A 25219-nucleotide genomic window follows, 5' to 3' on the forward strand; every position below is an offset into this window, starting at 1 on the left:
TGCGTATTTTCCAAATTGTTATCTAAATTATCGTCTGATACGAAGTCCACTTCCTGATATCAAATTTGCGGTGATATTTATTTTCTGCTTCATTAACCTCTTGATTTATCAAGGCTGCTAGTTTTTTATTTGCAGCTTGATTTACTACCTTACTGACATTTGCAGGCATATCCGTGGTGCTCGGTAATTTTACTGGTGATGATTTTCGTCTTATTAATCGTGCTAGTCTTTCTTTGATTGCCGAGAATGCCTTACCAGGAACATCGACAATTGCACCAGGAGCTTTTCACCAACAACATTAATAGCTTTCATCGATAATTGTTTTGCAAGAGGCTTCGCTTTTGGTGCTAACCCCGCGAATAACCCGTGAACTACTTCACCGAGTCCATCTCCGTAAGTTGCTATCGTTTAACAACTAGTCACTATGGTGATCATCAATGAGTTCATCAATAAATTCCCGGTACTATTAGTATCCAAGATATCGCCTTGAAATAATCGTCGACAGATATCAGCGGCTTCATTAGTTATTTCTGGTGAGTTATTTCCGTCTCATTTTCCCCTATGAGAACTTCTAACCGTTGCACGTCATCGAGGATATTGTTAGGACAGGCAATAAAACCACTTCCCAAACCACTACCAGTAGCACCGGGTACTTCTAAAAACTCTTCTTCTAGAGACTGTTGTCGTCTCGCTCTGTCTACCTTTTGTTTAAGTTATCTGCACCCGGGATCCTATTGATTAACACGCGATCTCATGGAGGCAAAATATAATACAGCAGGCCAATTTTGGGGTTTTACCCTTTCAACGTATTCAGATTTCAAACGTTTTTTTTTCTAGAATCATAATGATGCACATCAATATTAATTAATTCATCCCATTAAGTGAGGTAAAAGTATCAAGAGCTTTATCGGTAAACATCACTTCAGGTTGTGTTGGTATTTTGAACTCGGGTTGAGGTTTGGATTGAGGTTCTTGTTGTTCTATTTGTTGCAGAGATGAAGTTGATAGGGAGTGTCTTTCTGGTGTTTTCTCTTGCTTTGTTTTTGTTTTTGTTTCCTTTATTTTTGCTTTTGTTCTTTTTGTATTTGTCGTTGTTCTCGCTCTTGTTCCCTTTCTTTTTGCTTTTGTTCCCGCATTATTTTTCGTTGTTCTTGCTCTTGTTGTTGTTGTTGTTGTTCTCGTATACTTTTATCATATTTGTTTATTCCTGATAAATATGTCTTATAAAATATTTCTCGTTTGTTTATTCGACCAATATTTCGGTTTATTTTAAACACACAATCAACCTATTCATCACGATTTACACGTTTAATATGCTCAGGGTTTGACAAACTTGCTTTTGAATTATAACTTTCAGCAGCAAACGCATCAAATTCGATTATTTCATCACGTTTTAGTGGGTGAAATTCTGTTATTGTTTTTATACCTTTTTCAGTAAATTTCTCCATAAACCAGATCCCCTTTTCTCCTTTTTTGGTTCTTTACCAACAGCACCTTCAGGCGTTTCTTCAAGTTGAGGCTGAGCTGCAGATATTTTTTCAGCAGTCTGTTTTAATACCTGAAGAAGACTATCTTCCTCCTCTCCTTTATTCTTCTCTTTCTCAGGTCCTTAATAGCAGTTAAGACTTTTCCAGTAACCGCAGTGACGGGTTTAAATAACTGTTCCGTTTCTTCTGCGTACTCAACCTGTGCTTCTTGTCGCGCTTGTAAGTTTTTTCTGAAGTCATCTCTTTCTTGAACAAACATTTTTGATTGCTTTTAGTCGCTCTCTAGCTACTCTGTCTGTGTAAGATTCCTGATGTACCATATTATGATATAATAATTTTTAATTATCGCGTTTTGTTTTGTTTTGTTTTTTGCGATTTTCCAGGAAGGCTTATTTTGGCGAAATACGAGTGAACCAATTAGAGTCTGTTCACCCTCTGTGCTGCTATTTTGAACCAGCGCTGTGTAACTAAGCATATGAAATGGAACTTTCAACATAACTCTTTGAATAAATTAGGAATTCTCGACGTATGACATTGAAATTTCAACCGTGTAATTCAAACGACACAATATAAAACTTCGACACAGAAAAAGTAACTTTCAGCCACTACTGTTTAATTCAACCGATACAATCTAAAATATCGACCTAGAAAATGGAATTTTAAGGACAATCATTTTTGATACAACACGTGAAATTAGAATTCTGGCCATATGACATTAAAATTTCAACGGCAAAGATCTGATTGGACCAGGTTTTGTCCACTACTGTGCCTCATATTATATAACCCTAGACGGTGACCCGGTCTAAACCTGATTCATGGTCGCGTACCAGGAGATATCAATGAAAGCACCACCTTGTGGAAGAAACGTTTATTACTCTAGAATGACAGTGATGACTGTACTATATGGCCATCCGCCACTGACACAGAAAGTAGATATTTAAAATGTTTATATGAAAAATTTTGTGATGACAAACTAGGCGCATATCACTTTATAATCAGGACTGAATAGTGTGATGTGATGTGATGTGATTTGGATTTTTAACGTAGCTTTAACAATTTTTCAGTCATATCGCTAAGATGTCTGCAATGTGGCAAGTTATAGTGATGTCTAGCACTGGGGCATCATGCCGCAGACATGTAACATGGTGTCCCACCCAGTCACATTATCCTGACACCGGGCCGACCAGTCCTAACACTAACCTCTTAATACTGAGCGCCAAGCGAGGCAGCTGTTAGTACCATTTTTGTAAGTCTTTGGTATGACTCGGCCGGGGATCGAACCCACGACCTCCCGCATCCGAGGCGGACGTTCTAACCAATAGGCCACCGGAGCGGTCAGGACTGAATAGACTTGAGTACATGTATATTAGTATTAAATTTTAAATGAACGAATACTATTTTATTTATACTTAAAATCAATAAAGATTCTAAACATCTTGACTGACGTACGTTGGAATCATGAAAATACAAATTTTTTTCATTTTTAATTTATTTGACATCTTTTAAACATGTTTGTGTTAAAATAAAGTTAAATTGTAACATTTTATAATTCATACATATTGTTTTCAGAGGTAAATTGAAATCATTCATACCTGGTTGATGTGAATACTCCAGTCTGTACATTGTTATCACATTACTGTGCCGCCTTGTGGCGTACATAACACCATACTGATCATCATAGAATATTCCATAAGGCCATGATGACACTGTGTGTATGGTCACTAGTTGACCACCGTCTGTCAGCTGATGAATGTTGTTAGAGTCCCAGCCACACACATAAATGAAATTCCTCCTATCAACCATTATTAAGTTCGGTCTAAATCCATGATGTTGATACAGAAACTTTCGTGTGTGTGGATTAACAATATCATATGCATACACACCACCATCAGTAGTAGGGGAGTCACGAGTCTGACACGAGATGTAGACAGTGTTGCCTTTTACGGCCAAGTGACTGCCAAGGCCCCCTTTACAGACCTTGTGAGCTGAGTCTATACGTCCATCTGTAAGGTTTACAACACACCAGTACAACATGTCGTCGTCCCAATTCCAACCGCTGACAACGAGTTTGTTGCTAGAATTCAATTTTGCCACTGAATCACATCTATCAATTCCTGTCCTTACATGTAATGTTTTGACCCGTTTTACGTCATCTATAGATTTCAATGACATGATTACAATCGTACTATTCCACAGACACACAGCAACTTCCGTCTTACTAATAAGACAGACACCGTTGGGATCGTTCTCCAGTTCGTGTGTAGTAGACATTTTGCCGTCACGACGACTGTAAAGCTCAAGATTGCTCGCATTGTAGTCTATGACCAGCAACGTGTCTTCTGTCACACCAACGCCATTGTAGTCGGGTTTACGGCCGGCTGTGGATAAAAGAGTGACATACATCAGGAAACGGAATACACAGAATACAGACATATATAATTTTAGTAAACAATGCAAAATAAACGTGTATACATCTATACAACTATTTCTGACCTAAAACAATAGTCAACTTTTTTTTACCGACATAGTCGTTTTATTTGTATTAGTATTACTATTAGCATAATTGCTATTTCATATTGTTTTGCAACTACAACAACAACAACTATTATTACTACTACTACTACTACTACTAATAATAATAATAAAAATAATGCCATAATGTTCGTATATGCGAGTATTACACTTAATGGATTTTTTCAGTTAGTAATAAGTCACTACTGAGTAGAGGGAAATACGTGTTGTTTCTTTCACCGTCAGTCGATAGATAGAATATATTTGCTTCAAACGAGTGAATAACTTTCATATGTGGGTGAAAAACTCTGTACTGTCACCATAGGCGAATCTAAAAAAATAAAAAGTTTTTCGCAACGAGATGTAATATATCTCTTATTCACTTGGAGCAGGAAAACATTTATACCTGATACTCAAACCTACTGGCTTAACTGAGAAAGAAAAACAGTAGTAAATAAACGGTAATCGAGTAAGATATTTGCAACTTCAATCTGATATGGGGCCCTGAGTGGCCGATTGGTCTAAAGCGCTCTCCGTTACGGATCACTGCCATAATCACCTCTGTCTGCATGGGTTCGAGTCTCGGATTCGGCTAATGTGGGTATGTGAGAAAGCTTGCAAGTAGCTTCTCGTGGGTCGATGGTTCTTTACGGGGTTTTCCCGGGTTCTTCTTCCACCATTAATACTGGTCGCCATGTATAGCCTATCGTGTGCTGAAAAATGGCGTTAAACCCAACAACAACAACATCAATCTGATATAAATATTACATGACAATATGATTGACTATAAAATAAACTGAAAAATCATCTCAAAGTAAAGGAGGAATAAACAGGTGGCAGTGAATTTACCTAAATTTAAAGTAACGCATGAGAAGTTGACATGTGATTTATGGCCCAAGTATCAATATGAAACATCATGATGTGATAGCCCGGGGTCTATCCCCACCCTAAAAACATCATCCCCTGGGTCATATCATGAAAATATTGAGAAACCCAGCCTATACACATAATACACACTTATTTGGCACGAAAAGACAAATTTACACGTACAACCGGCAATTAAAACGATGATCAATCCCTACCTATAAAGAAACTTCATCCTTGGGTAATTAATTGGGAAATATTCAGAACCTGGAGTTCATGAGAAAGGAGATTCATGTTTGTAACTTATTTCGACCACACAGACCGCCCCTACTCTAATGGATTTATTTTGTGACCCGGATTGATAACATGGAAACCATTGAGATCCACACCATATACCTACAGTACGCATGAAAACTTAAATTAAAATATGCAACCCAAATAGCCCTTACTCCAGTAGACTTAGCTCTAGATATTTCCCACCTCATTGAATGGAAGATATTCAGAACCTGGGGTTCATGAAAAAGGAGATTCATTCTAATTTCGACCACAGGGACTGCCCTACTCTAATAGATTATTTTATGACCCTGCATCATAACTTGGAAACCATTGAGATCCATACCATATACATACAGTATGCATGAATATTCAATTTAAAATATGCAACCGAAATAGTCCTTACTCCAGTAGACTTAGCTCAAGGTATCTCCCACCCTATAACACATACAAATGGCATAAAGTTACTTGCTGGCTATAAAAGGCAAATGTAAAGACAAAGACAACTGATGTGTGCATACATATCAGTTTTTATCCACGGGATTGAGACCTACACATTATTTGGTTCCATTTTCATGCTTTCGGTCAAAACTGGAACAAGCTAACATTATGACAGATGTTTAACATATACAAACTTCAAGCTGTTGATTGTTGCTAGGTAAAATTACCAAATAAAATCAAATTATCAAATAAAATCATGCACAAGACATGACAGTAAATTGAAACTATATTTTCTATTTAAAAAAAAAAAAACTAGGGAAAAGTCACATGAAGGATATTATGTCAGGCGAATGATGAACTACTTATAGGTAAAATGTATTTTAAAAAACCCGTAAACTTTTTCTTTCGAAAATGTAAAGAATCTGCATTTATTTAAGGCACTAGTTAATGTCAGTGAAGAGGGAACAGTTACTGAAAACACCCGTTTCCCTTCTAAAAATGAATAGAATGGAAATGGGTGTAGCTGATATATTTCCTTTTACTGACGGTAAACAGAAGCCCTAATATAATCCGTGGAATTTACAACAATAGTTTGTAAAAAAAAAAATAATCCATAAATATATAGGATATATCATCCTCCGATATTTGCCAATGATGTTCAGCATTACATGTATGTACTACCCTGACTACTTCAAACAAAATTCCTGTTTGCACGTAAACTTCTGCACTCTCCATGATTCCTGTTTTCTGCTACAAAATTCGGCTACGCGTTCCTCATAGCTCGAGCTTCTTTAACATTGGGCGTCTCTCAGCACATTAATAAACAACCCATGTTCATTGGAACCTCCGGGCCATAGTGCATCAAAGGTTAATAATTAAGAACCCGACTATTTGGCGGTTTAGCCTCGCTCCCAGACTATGATTCCATATTCCCAGCGAATACAACTGTACCATCACTAGGGTCTAAGACTATTACTCCATATTCACAGGAAATACAACTGTACCATCACTATGGTCTATGACTATGACTCCATATTCCCAGAGAATACAACTGTACCATCACTAGGTTATATGACTATAACTGCATATTCTCAGAGAATACAACTGTACCGTCACTAGGGTATATGATTCCACAGGAAATACAACTGTACCATCATCACTAGGGCATATGGTACCATAGAGAATACAAATGTACCATCACTAGGGTCTATACCTATGACTCCTAAACTGAAGCTTGCAGTGACTTTTTGTGCCCCTGTGACTGTGCAAGGTTTGAACAGAGTGTTGTTACATTGGTGTAAGCTTCCCCCTCCTTACAGAGAATACAACTGCATCATCACTATGGTCTACATTTCCTGTGCCATGCTTGTATATATGTTGGTGATAGCTGCATCTCATTAAGGTAGACCAATGTTTAAAGTTGGAGACATCTATAAAAGCAAGTTAAAAATGTGGACTTCCTTTACTTAATTTTTGATTATTTAACGTTTCCATTTTTTTGTTGTTTTATTTTGCAGATAGATTTTTTACTTAGGTATGAAAGCAAATGTTCAAGTCTTTAACTTGAAATCAGCATCACAATAATTATGCAAATCACTTTTAATAACTTGGACAGGTAAAACTGTTCATTTTAGATCACTGAACTTTGGATATTGAGGAAACTTGATAAATTGATACATCTAGTGGAACACATATCATCATATTTATAATAGGTCACACAACAACATCGTTTGCACAATTTCTGGTATTTTTATTAATATCTGTTTTCACATATTTGTCACTAAAATAATTATGCTGAAACTTAATGTATGAAGCTGAAAGAAGGCAATTTTATCTGTGCCAATGGCTTCCAGGAGCCAGAAAATATTTTTCAGGGATTGTGTTTGTGTGTGTGTGTGTGTATTAGACTGTATTTTCACTGTCGAATCGTATTCCCATATATTAGATTTAATTTAATATTTTAGGTATAGGCCTACAGGTCGTATTGATCCCTGGCAACAGTAATACTAACTTTTTCACTGCCAGATCATTTTGCAAATGAATTATATAAAAGCAATATAATTTACTGTTTACAATAAACGAAAATGTGTGAATCTTGTTTTTCCCTCAATTTATTTCTGTCCAAATAATTGTTAACATTATACATGTCCCTTCAATACCTATAATCCTTGTTTACAGAATGCGTAGGGGTGGTGGTAGGTATATAAAACAAACGAAGATCACTGTTATGTAAAACATTTTGTGTCTTGCAATAAAATGTAGGTTAAATATAGCACTTTAACTGTGTGAACGAGCTATTGAAAATAGATAAATAGAACCGTTTTTATTTTGTAACATCCCGAAATGCAATTGCTGTGTATCGGAGCTTCCCGCCAATTTTAGTAAAACAAATAAAAGACAAAACAATGCAGTATTATATCTAAAGATTCACACATTATTTTCTCTAATAATTTTATTTAGTTTGCATCAGACATAGAAATTGCGTGATCATCTACGCATCGTCCATTTTGTTTACATTACATGCACTGTTCGTGACCATGTTTTAGGAAAGGTCAAGGCTGACCAATGCTTCTACCAGTTGTTAAATCACGACAGGGATCCAGTCTACCTGTCGGCTCAGATGCTGTTCATTGTGACGTCATCAAGAAATAGTGACGTATGGCCTTCAACCGTTTAACATAGTCAGATCTGTGTTCCTTCGCCACAAGAAAAAAATTGATTTGAACCAAAGAATTTTGAAAAATCTTGCCATTCTGCATCATAACCATATGCAATCTAAACTAAGTGTACTACATTTTTCAAAGGGTGTATTTTCTCCGTTGGCATTTTACTGCATAATTTACAGTACTGCTGTACTGTGATAAGTATACTCATTGGAACTGAAGGCCAGGTCAATGGGGTTAAAAAAGTTTAACAAGAACAAAAACCTGGAACTTTAGATTTACGAGTTGGCTATCGAAATAACTGAGGAGGAACGTTTTTAAGAAATGTTGTCATGATCCTCGTCATGGTCAGCATTGTCAAATTATTCATCAAAATAATCGTCACAAGTATAACAGTACCTACATCACTGCCACCAAATTTTTATAATCATTATCATTGTTAATATGGTCATGTACGATGATCGTTAATTCTATTATTTCTGTAATGTTGTTGTTGCTGCTGTTAATCTTATCCTTCATGTGTTTTCTTTATGTTTGAGGGGTGCTGGTGGGGGCCTTCAACGGCTAACCGACGCTTTCTATGCCATGCAGTTTTAAAGTGTTTCAGGTATGTTTTATGATAAAATACATGACGTGTGCACCATTGTTTCAAATATATATAAAAAATTGTGCGAAAAGCAATGTTCCATTTCTCTTTCTTCTTCATTATGATCATATTTGTTTGCCACCAGAAAATGATATTGTGTAGCAAATTAAAGGTAAGTGAACTTTCTTTTTTCAAAACCATCTGCACGTTTGGCTAGATATTTAGGTAGTTTGATTTGGTGCTTTTACGTACAGCAACACAAGTAGCTTATTTAATGCTCAAACAATTGGGGTAAAGTGACTTCGCAAAAATTGATTTTCGTTTCCGTGTGTCCGTCATTCTCCTGTTCTTGTATTCTGAATTGCTAAACTGATTAAGAAAGGATTATCACACTGGGTATCATGTTTCAAGAGGATGGGTAGAAAACAAGGAAAGTTTCGGATCTTGAATTGCCGAGAATGGGGTGTTGGCGTTGGAGAGTGCGTATATGTAATCAGAATGCCATCTACAGTGACAGATATAATACGGAGACAAATGGAGTAAAGTCTCTTGTCCAAGAACATCTTGTCAGTCATATCATGATTGAAGATGGTCGGGTATTCCCTTTTCTAAAAATAAATCCGCACGTATACTCATTCACATAGTCTTCACACGAAAGAAGGGCACATTCAAATTCTTTTTTTAGACGTACGAAAGTTTCTGAAGAAATATGTTTGTGAAACTTGAAAGATTTTCTTATGCTTCAAACTTAAGACCATTCGTACTTACACTTGTTTTACTTTGTGAAATGGAGGAGGACGGCCAGATCTATCTGGCTACAGAATGTCCTATAATTCACGATCTTGGTTCTGAAAACGGGTTCCGTTTTTCAATTTTTTCATTTTCATGAGAATGGAGCTTATCCTTATTTTTATTTCAGAAATAAAATATTAAAATTATCCATATAATTATGAAGATTTGTGGTATACACGACTTTGCTAATAGCTTGAGAAGTTTTAAAGTTGTATGCAATAGACCTTTTTCATAAAAGAACACACACACACACACACACACACATATATATATATATATATATATATATATATATATATATATATATATATATATATATAACGAATTTCTCTGCATATTGATCTAGGAAGTTATTTATCGTAGTTGCAGTTTATCTACCATTGATCTCGTAGACTTGAACTAGTCATTTAGTTGCTTTCGCTTTCCAAGACAATACTTGTGGACACAAAAAAACTTTGATATAAGTGAAGAATAAATAAATAAATAAATTCTTTTATTTCATTCCGAGCTTGATATTTTAAAGAATATCATGCTGGTAACATAACTTTATAATCTAGATTTATTCGTTTAAATACAGTTAATTTTTTGTTATATCAATTAATCGAAGTTATGATATATTATTTTACGATATCAAAAAAGTATTCTATTTCTGATAACAAAAATGTGAACATGTGTTCTCGTAAATTGATTTATGATATCATAAATTGTATATATATATATATATATATATATATATATATATATATATATATATATATATATATATATATAAGTAGTGAATGGGGTCACCCTAGGAACAATGGGAATTAGCATTAAAAACACCCTTGGGTCACTCTAGGGACTATGTAAATTTAACATTAACCACCCTGGGTCACTCTAGGGACAATGGAAATTTAACATGGGGAAAAAAAAGACATCCACTCTGGGACAAGGGAATTTAACATTGGAGAAAGGAAATATCCATTCTAGGGACAAAGGCATTCGAACAATGGAAAAAAAAATATCGATTCTAGGGACAAAGGCAATTGAACAATGGGAGAAAAGAAATATCCATTCTAGGGACAAAGGCAATTGAACATGGGATTTTTTTTTTAAAATTAGAAAAAATAAAAAATAAAAATAAAAATAAAATTTTTTTAAAAAGGGGTAGGCAATGGAAAGTCATTCTCTTTTCGAGAAATGTGGGTGGCCCTGAAAAGGGCCTTTGGTTTCATCATCATCTTCTTTTATTTCCTCCACTTCTGTAGCCATCTTCTAACTTTTGCCATTATTCCTGTCTTCTTCTTTATTTCTGATTCAGGCATCCAGTCAGGATGACCTATCGCTCGGAATTTCTCCTGTATTCGTATCCAGTTATTGTTGAGTTTCTCAAAGCTTTCTTTTCTCTTTCTATTTTCTTCTTCTTTTCTTTCCTTAGTCCACTTTTCTTTGATGTTCTTTACCTCTTCCGTCATCACTTTCCTCATTACTTCTTCCGTTTTTGTCAGCTGGTCCAACCCCCATTTTACGTATCGCCACTCCGTCCAATTCAATATCTTTTCTAAGAAGCACCTGACTTCGATGACATTTTCAAGTGCTTCCTTTAAACTTCCCACTCTTATATAAGGCGGGTCAATCAATCCTCTCAGTCTCTTTTCCTCTTCTTCCATCATTCCTGTTACCATCTCCTTTGCTTCCTTCAAATTATTAAAACAGTCGAGACACCTTTCTAATTTGAATTCTTTCTCTATCTTTTCCATGACAAACGTAACATCTACTATCCAATAATAAATGCCTATCAAATGATTCAGTAACGCTGTTGCTACCACCATTTTCTTTGTCTTTATTCCGTGGAATGGGTTCTAATGGCTAAACTGTTAACTTTATAGTTAAAGCGCGGACGTGATGGAAAACATCCCCTAAAACAAAATTGATATTACCTAGATCATGACCAAACAACGCGCGGACGTGAAGGAAAACATCCACTACTTTCTCATTTCATATAATATACTATCCACATAAGTGAAGCAATATTTAACAAATCCATAATCTACTATCCACACAATCGTACGTGAGCGGTTACAAACACAAACACACAAACACAAACATACGCTAAGAAACAATAAACAAATCCATAATCTACTATCCACACAATCGTACGTGAGCGGTTACAAAACCCAAACTATACTCTCCACATACGCTAAGAAACAATAAACAAACCCATAATCTACTATCCACACAATCGTACGTGAGCGGTTACAAACACAAACACACAAACACAAACACACAAACACATACCCTCTCACTATAAAAAAAGAGTCAGTGTTTATATTCACACTACTCTACCTACACACATTGGCAAATCGATTGTTATTTCTTTTCTAGAGTATTGGATAGCCCTGAAAAGGGCTGTTGGTTTTTAACTCCAGATGCACTTATCTAATGCTGGCACCTTCCTGGCCTGGCGCCATACACACATCTTCTTCCCCAGTCTCTTTTCACTCTTTTTTGGGGGAGAGCAGAGGCGGGATATGTGGCTTCAGAATCCCAATTTTCTGTCTCTGGGATTCTGAAATTTCTTCTCTCCTTTTCCTCCTCCTCTCTCATCCTTCCCTCTTCGACAATAGCCTCCGCGGCCAGTTCATTTAGTATGCGCCTGGCATATTCCAGGTGCATCTGGAGTTCTAGAAGCTTTACAATTCTGGTATTCATTCTCTTCATCAATCAACATGGGTAGCTAGACTGCCCAGCGAGTTTCAATTATACTGAAAGCGCGGACGTGATGGAAAACGTCCCCTTAAAACAAAATTGATCTACCTAGATCATGACCAAAACAACGCGCGGACCTAAAAGAAACACTCACTTTTTTATACTACCCATTACTATTTTAAAAAAACTTTCATTAATCACTTCAATATACTATCCACATACGCAAAGCAATCAAACCCCAAATCTACTCTCCCCACACCTCAAACAGCCAAAAACATGATCTTAATCTACTATCCACACCAACTTACGCGAGCACTTACAAACACACAATCCTATACACAAACACATACCCTCTCACTATAAAAAAAGAGTTAGTGTTTATATTCACACTACTCTACCTACACACATTGGCAAATCGATTGTTATTTCTTTTCTAGAGTACTGGGGTAGCCCTGAAAAGGGCTGGTTTTTTTTTTGTTTTTTTTTTTGTTTGTTATGGCAATCTTTTAGTTTCTAAGAATGCGACGACCTCTGAGGATAGACTTTCTGACGATAGGTCTGCTTCTTCGGAAAGAGAAGAAGAACTCTTTGGTGCCGATACGACAATCGACAAAGCCTCTCTCAGGTTCAGGTTCCTGCTGCTGCTGCTGCTGCTGTTGTTGTTGCTGTTGCTGCTGTCTCTATCAGGTCTTCAGTGACTTTTAGCATTCTCACATTCTCTATCTCTTCTGGCTTCGGTATCAGACTGTGTCTGACCCTGTGCAAATTCACGTAGATTTCGTTTAGCTTAGCTAGTTTGGAGCACATCTTCGTAGGAGGATGAGTCGACAATGGATGGTTTGACTGGAAACTACCCCCGGTTCTTAAAGTCAAAGCGCGGACGTGAAGGAAAACATCCCTCCACGGTTTTTTCGAGCCGCAACCTTCAATGAGTGTCATGAGAGGGATAGTAAGAAGTCAAAGAGCATGAATCAACATTCTTATAGCCAAACAAACCACAAAGGCATTTTTTTTCAAAACACAACATTTCTTATTCAAAATCACTTAACACTAACCAACAACTCTAACATTTTTTAACAATAATCCAACAATATAACATCAAACAATTTTTTCAAATCTCAAACAATTTTTTCAAATCTCAAACAATTTTTTCAAATCACAAACAGTTTTTTTTCAATTCACACTACTTTAAACAGGGCTGACAACGTTGTGAATGAAATTGTGATTTCCACTGTTGGAAGTCATTAGGCCATTGATGGACACTACGTTTCCTAGCTTGAGATAAAAGATAAGCATAATGGTCACAAAACCATCGATCTACTTTCACATCGTTTCTTGAAGATGAACGAGGATCAAAATGAGTTACTAAATGTTCTAAGGAATAGCCCAAGCTGCGATGATGCAGAAAATACACACAATATTGTCCATACACCAAGGAATCTGTGCCTTGTAATTTCACATTATTGAATCGGGTGGTCTGAGCATTTCTTCTCATAAAGTCGATGATATCGTCTTCCAAAGGGGGCAATCCGTACGAATCAAAATATTCCACACATCCTTCTTGAGGAAAGTAGACGGCTACCCAGTGGGTTCCTGGGAGATGACTGTCGTCCGTGTTGATGACATAAGCTTGATGGTCTTGAGGTTTGCGATGAGGGAGTTCATCTTTAGCACAGACGACAGGATTCCAAGCCGTGTACGAACTGTGGTTCAAAAGGTAATAAAGTTCCCAGGTATCCATGTTTTTTTCTTCTTCACAGGTAATAATAAGTCATCAATTCGATCCTGACTTCTTGCTTGAAAATGTCTGACAAATAACCGTTTCTTCGTTTCGTCTCCTCACTCTGATTCAGGAGAGCTTCGATACGATGGATCTCTTGAGTGGTTAATGGTGGACAAGAATGTTCACGCAAGTCTTTATACCACTGATGCCACACGACTTCGTCCGAGATGAGACTCCAAGCTTCGTCCAGATACTCGTCCAGTTTTTCTTCTTGACTCAGCATCAGGTATTTATCGTGTTGAATTTGACTGGGATGATCGTTTTGACATCCATAGCAATTTTTTTTATCAATTCCGTCATTTTTTCGGTCAAGTGTTTGGCAAAACAGGAGACTAAATGGGCTTCTTGTTCTGGCCATCTCGACTTCATCATGATAACTTCTTCCACAGTCTCCTCACATTTCATGTCTAAAGTTTCTCCACTAGGCAAAGAGGGATAACAGTCTTCCATGGCTTCAATAGTCTAGAATGACTTCTCTCAAACTGTTGATTTCTATGGTATTGTCGAATTCTGCATACAGGAGGACGTTCACTGTGTGATCTGGAGGTGGATTTGCAAACTGAAGTTCCACACAAATCTGGCCCGATTTTATAGGGTGAAAATGTCCCTTGTCGTTGCCTTGGTCTGGAGTGAAATCAAAACCCCACAAAGCATAGCCTCCTGCATAATCGTCGTACGAAATACCGTGACTGTTGTTGGTTCCTAACTGTCCCGTGGCTTCGTACAGGGACAAGTACGATCTCAAATAATTCTTTGCGACACCAAAGTTGGGCTCAAAGGGTCGGGTACACAAGGTCTTGTCGTCGCGACTGACTTCGATCTTGGACACATTGTAATGTTGAAACTCAAAAGGATTTTGATCGTGGGTTCCGTTGAAGGCTGAATTCCTGACGATGCCAACAATCAAACGCTTGGGTAACTGTCCTTGGAACAGATGATCTTCGATCATAGATCGCTGTCCAGCGGAAATGGTGAACGTTTTCACTTCTACGCGTCGTATCGGATACTTGGCGGTCGTTCTGCTCAACGTCTGACTGACGTCGTTTCCCACTTTAGGTAACAATTCCACACGACGCACGTAAAGTCGGGCTTCTTGAATGATAGTTTTGTATTCGTTGGCATGGGCCATCAAATGGAAAGCGGCACTGCTACGATTCAGTCTCAGACGGATATCCACCCCGTTCAGCAAATACTTTTCTTGTAACCACATGTCCAAATGCAAACGATCCATCAGTTCTAAACTTCGCCCTTGCAGAATTTTCTTACGACGGTCGTTAAACCCCACATTGTGAGGATTGTCATCTTCTGTCAGGACTGTGTCGCTAAACGTGCCTACACCTGCTGTGTCAGGTATCCATACCACGCAAGCATCCAGATGAGTATTCTTGGCTTCTTTTCCGTACGTCAAGAGATCTTCCAAGTAGGCACGATATGGGTAAGTATCCATGCTGCTACTGACCAGTTTGTTATTCAAGTACAAGTCCACTTCGATGAACAAGGAATGCATGAAATTGTTGACAGGAGCTACTCTAGCATCGCCTCCTGGATTGGTGTTGTCCGTTTTGATCACTTTCACTTTCAAATACAGGTAACTGCTATTCAGATCGATGTAATCTTCGAGTTGTCCTTTGATTTCAAACTCGATGGGAGCTGATTCCGTCAAAGAGGAGACGGGATGAAATTCGACCCACTGAGATTCTTGCATCGTCATCATGGTAGGGGGCATGGCAAAGAGATCCAGTTCCGACTTGGAACAAGCACAAGACTCTCGGTGCATCATTTTGTTCTGTGTCTCAATAATCGATAACGTCTAAGTCTCGAACGGTTCTTCTTTTCTTTGTCTTTCTTGCTTTAGAAGTGTGAAGTCTGGTGAAAGGGTGTTTTCTTCGTCGTCTCTTTCTGCCTTGTCCTTGCTGAATGCTTGACTCGGTAGCGTGCAGGGCATTTATAGGTGTTTCGCGTCGGTCCAAAAGGTCTTTGCCCGTTTGCAGCAAGACATTTTTGCCTGCCCTCATGAAGGCTTCTTTAGGGTTTTGTTTGTCGATGATGACATTTTGGAGAAATTCTTTGCCTTGCGTCAGTGCCGCATCTTTCAAGGCGTGCAATCCGCGTGTCACCATCGGTTTCAACACCGGGGCCACCGAACGAAAAGCCGATTTTAACATATCTCCTAAACCGTGTCCTCGCTGTCGAGCAACCCCTCGGTACACTGGATACATGACTTACGAGTCGTGAGAGAACCGTTTTCGAAAATGGAGTTTCACCGTGACTTTTCCTTTGGTGAATGAAGTATTTTGTCCCAGATCTCCTTTTATAGCAATGTTGACCGTGTCCAAATACGACTTGCTGACCGGCAAATAGTGAGGATGGACAAATTCGCGGTGAACGTGATAAGTGTTTCCACCTTCCTCGTCAGTGACCTTGGCAGAATCCACTTTGAAAGGAATGACACGCAGTAACGGCACGGAGGTGTGTCCCACCATGTTGTACTCCACCACATCGGAGTACACAAACATCAAATTCAGTCCTTGGTTCAGTTCTACCGGGGCACGAAATAACTTGCTAAAAGACTCGTTGTCGTAAACGATTGGTAATTCGTTTTTCTTGAGCATGGCCATTCTCATGTCCATGTCTCCGCCCAACATGTCAAACAATTCAGGACAAAATAAAATGGACAGGATTTTACTCCCGTCAAATTTCATCAAGAAGCGACGAGCTGCTTTGTGGTATTCCATGGTGACACTTTTCTGACACTTTCCAAAGCTTTCAGAAACACGGCATTAAATCTGGAGGTTATGGTGCTGACCAAATGTTGACCACTAAAATAATAGCCTGGAGGAATGAACAAGTGATAGGTGGTGTACTTTTGATTTTTTGTGCCAAGGGTTTTCTTGTCATATTTGCCATAGGTATCCAAGTACTGTTGCAATTGTTCGTCATGAACTTCTACATCAAAAACATTTTGATTGGGAAGGACATTGAGGACTTGGGTCGGGTGAATGATTTCTACTAAAGCCACTTCCCAATGGGCTTCGTGATCTAAGGGGATGGTCTGAGGTAATTTGGCCGTGTAACAGCACAACGTGTTGTTGGGAAACACCTCCATGGAACTGTCACTGGGTAAGGTTAAGTAAAATTGGTTTTGGTGACTCATAATTCCAGAGTTCTGTGGCTGTCCGAGGGGTTACTGGATGTCAGAGGCGTGTCTCCGCCCAAAATGGGGTTCTGGTTGTTGTTGGAGTGGTGACTGGCACTGGCACTGGACACAAGGTTTCCTTGGTTCCCGTTGGAAGAGAATTTCAAGGAGGGATTGGGAAGCAGGTAACCGATGCAACTGCTCAATAAAATGGTCCACAATTGTTTGTCTCCTTGTTGCAAACTCAAATTGGCAATGGCTGCCCCGATGACACAATACACCACGAAGATTTGGCAGAAAAAGACGATTTGCGTTTTAGGCAAACGTTCTCCACACCACACCCACAAGGGTTGTTTTTGTAAATCTTGCAGAGAAGAACTGGGTGAAGGAGTGGTCGATGTAGCTGCGTCTGTGTGAAAGGGCATGATGGTCACTTCTTTTTATAGTCGATGACTTGCGAAGCGTCGATCCAAGAATCAAAACTGGGTGGATATCCTTTCCAACGTACTTTGACTTCTTTGACACGTCGTTTGCCCACTTTACGGGTTCTGCGTTCGAGAATGCTTTCGATGTCGTACACGTCGTCTTCTTTTTTGGTGACACGTTGTAACTCGGGCAAATAAAACGTTCCTTTGAGCACTTCTCCGTTCATGTCTTCCAATTTATAGACGGCAGGATGACGACCACACACTCGTCCAGTGAAACGAAACAATTCGGTTGTCCAGTTAGGTAAGTAACCTTTGTCGAAAGTGCGTTTGGTTTTGCCAATGCGCACCCAATCTCCTACGGCCAACATTCCACTTTTCTTGGGGACAGCCCTCGTCGGGGACGTACCAAACAGACGCTCAAACACCAACACTTCGTTCTCGGGAGTCACTTCTTGCGGGGCACGTCCGATGCTTCGATGGTAAGATTGGTTGTACGCTTGCACCAGGTGCGGTAAGATGTCGATGTACTTCAGAGTGTGGTGATGCGCAAAATATTTCCACATGCGTTCATTCAAAGTGCGTTGAAAACGATCCACGATGCTGGCTTTGGTTTCTGGATTCTCGGTGGTAAAAAAATGAATGTCACGTTTCTTTAATTCTTTTTGGAAAGCTTGGTTCAGAAATTCGGTGCCTTTGTCCGTTTGCCATCGAAGAGGGTGACGACCGTTTTGTTTCAACACTCGTTGCAGGGCTCGCACTAACTCGCTGCTCGATCTGGAAGTCAAGGGGATGACCCAGGCAAATTTGGAAAAGACGTCGATGACACAAAACAAATATTTGTAGCCGCGATTGTAGCTGATCAAATTAGAGACATCGGCTAAATCGGCTTGCCATTGATGATCGATGCCTTCCACTCGGGTGCGACTTCTGGCAAACTTGCGTCGAATGGGTTTGTGTAAAGTGTAGGTAGCTTGTTCTTGTAACCATCGTTGCACTTGAGGTAAACGGAGACTTTTCAGTCGAGTTTTGGCAGCACGATACAATTTTTGAACTCCTGCGTAACCTGCAGGATGGGAGGGATCGTAGTAAATGCTGGCTAAGACTTTTCCATTTTTTTTGTGTTTGTGTGTTAATAAGACACCCACTCTTGGAGGATGCTACTCTTTTTCTCTTGGGGTATTTTCTTGGATTGCAATGCTTTGCGTGTGCGACCGGCAATAGGTGTTGAAGAAGAGGATGTCTGAGCGGGGGATATCGGTTCTTGTTTCACTTCTGTCTTCACTTCTGTCTTCACTTTCTTTTTCTCTTGTGATGAAGAAGGGGTGACCATCATCTTTTTAATCCATCCAATTCTGGAGGTAGGTGGTGTTGTTAACTTGCGTACTTTTTCTGGTGGAGTTTGAAACCCTTCTTCTTCTTCTTCTCCTTTTTCTGTCTTGGTCACTGGTAGTGGTGGTGGTACTGGTGATGGTGCTGGACTTTTCATCAAGGTCTTAAAGTCTTTCAAAGTGGGTAGAGCTGTTTCGTCTAAAGCTTTCTGGTGAAAGAGTTGCAGTCGTTGCAAGAGTTGACCGTACTTTTGCGATTTTTCTGTTTCGGACAAATCTTGGCGATCCATCAAGGACTGCAATTCGTGTTGTAACTGGGACATCTCGCTCAAATTGGGATTGGGAGGTAAATGCGGGGTGCGTTGTTCTTGCCAACGATGGTATTCCATCCATCGTTTGTAAGGCACTAAAGCTAGTTTTCGTCCTTCCATGGGGTTGTCAGGGGTCGATTCTGAGATCTTGGGACTTCCGAGGGCCTTTTTATCTTGCTCCCACCAGTCCTCCCAACATGGTTCCCAAGACTCCTTTCAGTAAGGGATCTAACAAGAGGGGTAAAATGCCTCCACGTTGGACCAACATCTTCTACTTTTGACGAAGGGGAATTTTCTTTTGAACCATTTGGCGAAGAACGTGACGATGTTTGCCTAAGCATTGTTTCTGGTGTTTGGACAAAGGGATCGTGCCTTTCAAGACGTTCAAACAGCATTCGCACACGGTATCGATGACCTCTTTGGAGGCTGACTGAATGAGTTTTTTTCGTAGAGGTGGAGAAGCTTTGGACAGGACAGATAACATGTCCCCATGGTTGACTAAACGAGGAGGCAGTCCTTTCCTTTTCTTTCCTTGGGGTTGTTTAGAAGAGGGATGTTTTCTGGAGGGTGACATCTTTGAGTCTTCAGGAGCACCAAAAACACTGATACCCTACTTGGTCACACACCTTTTTTTATACTGGAACGCGTCGCCACTGATTGTCTTTACGTCGTATCAACATCAGGACAGGTATGACACGTCGTGCAGGGGTAGGTAACGGACTAAATCGAGCCAATTCTTGCTTGGACAAATCCAGTAAACTTTGTAACATGCCCGATCTTTCTTGGACTTTGATTATGGGAGAAGGTACTTTGTGAGCAGCAGCCACTGCCACTAAATTGGAGGTTCCTGCCACTGGGGAAGTTCTTCTTGGGGTCATCAACGGAGAAGTTCTTGGTGTGATCAACGTCTCCAAGTACTCTTCAGTTCTTGGTGTCATCAACGGAGAAGTGGATGAACTTGAGGCTGCCGGAGACACGGTCACCGACGTGGCAGGTCGTGGTTTGCGAGTGTAAAGTTGCGTCCTGGCCGAAGTGCCTCTCTTGCGACTAGTTTTCTTCTGTGGACTTTTCTTTTTCTGGGGGCTTCTTTTCTTTTTCCGGGGTGGTGTCTGGTAAGAGGAGGGTCCCGCCACTGGAGAAGTTCTCCTTGGGGACCTGGTCTTTTTATTCTTCTTCTTGGAGCTTCGTTTGACTTTTTTCTTGGGGAGAAGTTTGGGGGCATTAGGATCCCATCTTAAGAGAGAGCGAATGATGACCCCTCCTAGAGTACCGCTCCCTCCAGGTTTCAAAATGATTTGTTTTTTGGTTTGAGTGTCGATGCGGGGATCGGCCAGTTGGGTCAAAGCGACTTTGTTTCGATCAAAAAAGCGTTTGGTTTGATGAGGAATCTGAATGATTCCTTGGAGTAATTGACGTGCCGTCACCGTGAACCATCGTAAGACTTCTTTGAGACTAGCTTCTAAGACACGAGCTCGTGTTTGTGGATTTTTTTTCTCGACTGATGCCATACAAGGCACGAATCAATTTGACGGGAAGATGCGACTGAAGGGACGTCATGTTCACACTGTGTGTGAGACAGACGAAAAGGGTCTGAGGTTTTTATAGATTTTTTTGTGGAGTGAAATTAAGTCGAGGACGGAAACGTGTACAGGACAGGCCCTCCGTCTTGGCCCCAGTGGTGAAACAAGTGGGTACGAAATCGCAAATCCTCGGGGGTCGTAGGTTTCAAATCGACGAGTAAATAGGTGTGTGACGTTTGAGTGGCATCGTCGTACGCCTGAGTCAGCCAAGGTGTCCCTAACTGTTTGGCTAAGACTTGCACTTGCCATTTATCTCGAGGGCTTTTAAACAAGATCACTTAATGCGCATTGAGACTGATGGTGCGATGGGGTTCACTTTGTTGAAACAAATTTTGGGTGATGTAAACGACACTGGCATTACGGTGATGCCCTTTGCGCATAAACCACAGTTTAATTTCTTCTTCGTCTTCTCCTAACATGTCGTCAAAAATGACCAAATGGGTTTGACGGGAGTCAGAGGCGATGCCATCGTCTTCTTTAGGAATGCCTTCCACAAAACACGATGGAATCGCCTTGACTTTCTTTCTCGCAAGAGGCTGTACGCCGATTGCCACTCTTTGTAACACCACACGATCCGCTGAGGTGGTCGATCGATCAAATGATGTTTATGTTCGATCAAACGTTTGACGAATTCGGTTTTGCTTGAACTGCTAGGTCCGGCAATGAGCATGTTAAAGGGATGACGAAGATGCAAATCCTCCCAACTGGCACGATCTAAGTGTTCGTTGATGACTTTGACAGTGGAGGAAGAGGGAGCAGAGACAGCAGAGGTAGCCATAGTGTTAGGAATGTCACTTGTGACACGAAAACAAGCAAGACGAGAGTTTATATACTTTTTCTCAGAACACGTTTACTGAATGTTTTAAACATGAATACGAAAGACAAAAAATACATAAAGCCAAACCTTAAGTACAACGATAAAAGGCACATGATAACCATCAACGTGGAATAAACACAAGTGTCTGTACAACATGTTTTGGGTAATGTTCTGACCAGTTCTATAGGGGGTAAGGTCACACAAGTGTCCTCCCGAAAGGGTCTTTCAGGCCTGTCCACGACAGTCCTGTCCTGGGTGACGGGTTCTTCTGGTACTGTCACTAACACAGGTTGAAAAGTCGCAAGGCTCACAATCGCATTTCATTTCAGAAGCCCCACACTTGAATTGTGCCTGTCTAAACTTGTTTTGTGTCTCTCTGAAAGTATTCATCTTGTTCGCTCGGTCTTGGTAGTCACAATGAACTATCGATCTTGCCTAGGGTTCCTTTTTATATGCAGACCAATATCGACGTGTCCATACGGTAAGGTAAAATGATTGGGAAGTCGCACTCGTTTCTGGTACACGGTATGATAGATTTTTTCCAAGGGTCGACTGACGATGTGGTGAGTGGGTAAACGTACAATCTTGTTCGGTTGATAGGTGGTCACTTTAAAGTGTTCATCCTCTCCGGATTGCAAGGCTTCTTTCAATACCCCAAAGTTGACCACACGACTGGTACGATAATTCAGAGTCAATCCTTTCACTTTGCACGTCGTGTGCACTTCTTGTTTGTCCCGGTATTCGTAGCCGTAATTTTTGGGACCGCCACTGACGAAACTTAGAATCTTGTCGTCGGGATGTTCGTCTGTCCAGGCTCCTAAACGGTCTCCTTCGATGTTAGGGTGTTGCTGACCCGGTCGATCGATGTAAATGCAACTGTCCGTGTCAAAGTACAGGACACGTTCCCCTAACAGTTCTAAAGCTTCGTACAATTTTAAGCGAGCATGAGCTGTCATGTAAGCCACAATGATGACATTTCCAAAGGGGTCGTCTTGTACAAAGTCCAGATCTTCTTCGTAATTAACCAAGATCAAATCCTCGCGAACGACGTCCACGTGTTTCATGTATTTGGTTTTGTCGTGAATCATCTGGAAGTAGCGGGAAGGTTCTGTCAAATATTCCCTCTTGGGTAAACATGGGCGTTGTGCCATTTTACCCCACAAGCAATTTAACATCACTTTGACAAATGATCGCCTGCCTTCGTTTTTCTCGATGTGGTCTAAAGAGATACCTTCTTGTTCATAGTATTTCTCTTTGAATGTCTTTTCGTCTTCGGAAGTGTGACACCAGGACGGATAGCCGCTGGCTTCTTGTTTCAGTTTCAAAAAGGCATCCACGTAGTCTGCGAAAATGCCTTTCTGACTGGGGTCACCCTTGTGGTATTGTTGTGTCTTGGGAAAGTGGCAAATTTCGTACACTTCTAACAGTTGGTATCCCATGTCCAGAGCTTTGAACAATTCTACGCTGACCCACGTCCCCGTCAAGGCCCGTTCTTCCTGGGTGTGCTGACAAGGTTGGTCTTGGTTGCACGTTTCGGCACAAGTACGGCACAATGGAAACATCAGTTTGCCTTGGCAATGGTGAGGTAAGACGGGATGGTACAAGTCCGTGGGAGGCAAAACTTTACACTTGATCAAGCCTTCGTATTGTCGAATGTTTTTCAGGTCGATGTGTTCCGTCAGCAATTGCGGGTGCCCTGCAGGAAAGTGACAATATTTGCACATGTAGGGATACAGCGAACACACGTCCAAGTATTTGATATCTTCTCCTTTCTCTTCGTCGGCTTGGTACAGCAAACAGGTGGCATTGGTCCTTCCTCCGTACAAACTATCCCTCGGGTTCAGCGGGTCCATCAGCTTGTAACTTTCCACAAGGCGTTTAAATTCGGGATCGGTTTTCATACGGTGATCGTATTCGTGTTCCCACATTTCCACCACTTGGTATCCTTCCTGTTCCAACTTTAGGCGTCGCTGACAAGTGTCCTGGTACAAGTCTTCCATGGTTCGTTGTAAAAACTGATTTTTAGTGCTACGATCAGAGTAACAGACGGGACATCCGTGAAATAAGCAACCGTTAAACTCGTATACGAGCTTGGGGTTTTCTAAGTCCCAGCCATCGACCGAATACGTTCCGATGGTCTTTTCACCCCCTCCGTTGCGGGCATGCTGAATCCACTTGTCTTCCTTGTCGCACAAGTAATGTAACCACCGTAGGGCTTTGACCGAGTATTGACGTTTGACAAAGTGGGTCGTTTGAGGACTGATGACAGCCACGGTGTTTTCAGGCATGAATCGTTGTCGATACACTAAGGAACACGCTTTGGCATTGGTGAAAGCTACTTTCAAAGGATCTACCCCTCCGTGTTCCATGAACAGTTCTCGAAATTTTCCACAGCAACGCCGTAAAATGTCCACGTCGGAACGACAATACTTTAACATTTCTTCCTGAAAGTCGAAAGGGTCCGAGGCGTGAGCCTGGTACCAAGCGTAGAAAGCTTCTCATTGTTCGGTACGCATGTTGTCAGGGTCGTAATAGTGAACCTCAGGTAAATGGGGTAGAACGGCGTGTTGATTGGCTTCCGTATTGAAAAAGTGTGGAAAGTACCCTTTAGCCATTTCTGTCATTCCAAACGTTTTAGGCATTCGACTCAAAGGCATGGCCAAGTAACTCATCGAATCTTTAAACTACACTTGTCCCACTTGCATGAAAATGATTTTGGCTCCGTTCAAAGTGACTTTAGGACGTTCGGTGTCTTGTTCCGTATAGTATCTCAAAAGAAACTGTCCATCGTATCCGGAGAAATTGTGAGCCATCACTGTGGCATGACGATGACAATCTCCGTAACGTTCGATGTCCTCTTGGCTCCACGTCTTGTCGATGGGGTCTAAGACCCATTGGGCAAAATCGGCTAACGTGTTCGGTCCTCGAAAGATTTTTTAACGCCCTCCGGGAATCTTACTGCAGTGAGGGCAATGACTGAAGTTAGGTTCCTGAATGCACTTCTCACACGCTCGATGAGCCACGCAGAAATTAGGAATGTGAATGCCGGTCTCTTGCATGCATTCGAAATCGAAAAAGATGAAATTGCCTTTCTTCTTGTGACCGTCCTCTTTCTCTGTTGGGGGTTGGTATTTTTGCACGTAGCATTCGTGTTCCAAGTCCACGATGTGGTGACAAATGTGAGATTTTTTTTCCTGAACATACGTGTGTCTTGGTACTGTTGGTACGTAAGCCTTGTCCACAAGTAGGGCACAATCTCAGGAGTTGACAAGCACATTTGTGCTGTGAACCTTGCGTCTTCAGATGTTGTTGGTAACAGGCAGGGCTGACAAACGTGCGTAGACAAGCAGGACAATGTACTCTTTCTTGTCCTTCGCTCAGACAGGGTGGAGAGGCCAAACATCCTGAGCATTTCCATCCACAATGTTTGTGTTGTTCTCGATTTTTATAGCCATAGTCACATTTCTCACAATAATAAACATATCCCAGGAATCCAGTGATAGTGGTAATGGTATCGAAATGGTCATCGTG

The 25219-nt window shown here is 40.5% G+C and overlaps 1 protein-coding gene across 1 annotated transcript in view; it reads right to left on the bottom strand.

The window, feature by feature from the left end:
* LOC149787258 (uncharacterized) overlaps positions 1 to 25219 on the bottom strand; it is a 98515-nt gene that overhangs the window by 68372 nt on the left and 4924 nt on the right. The window contains exon 2 of the mRNA XM_089976079.1: positions 3080 to 3865. Within this exon, the coding sequence (XP_089832205.1) occupies positions 3080 to 3865 (786 nt within the window). The remainder of the gene's footprint in view (positions 1 to 3079; positions 3866 to 25219) is intronic.

Source organism: Sinohyriopsis cumingii, chromosome 12, assembly GCF_028554795.1.
Source record: "Sinohyriopsis cumingii isolate HCF-2022 chromosome 12, ASM2855479v2, whole genome shotgun sequence".
Classification (NCBI taxonomy): domain Eukaryota; kingdom Metazoa; phylum Mollusca; class Bivalvia; order Unionida; family Unionidae; genus Sinohyriopsis; species Sinohyriopsis cumingii.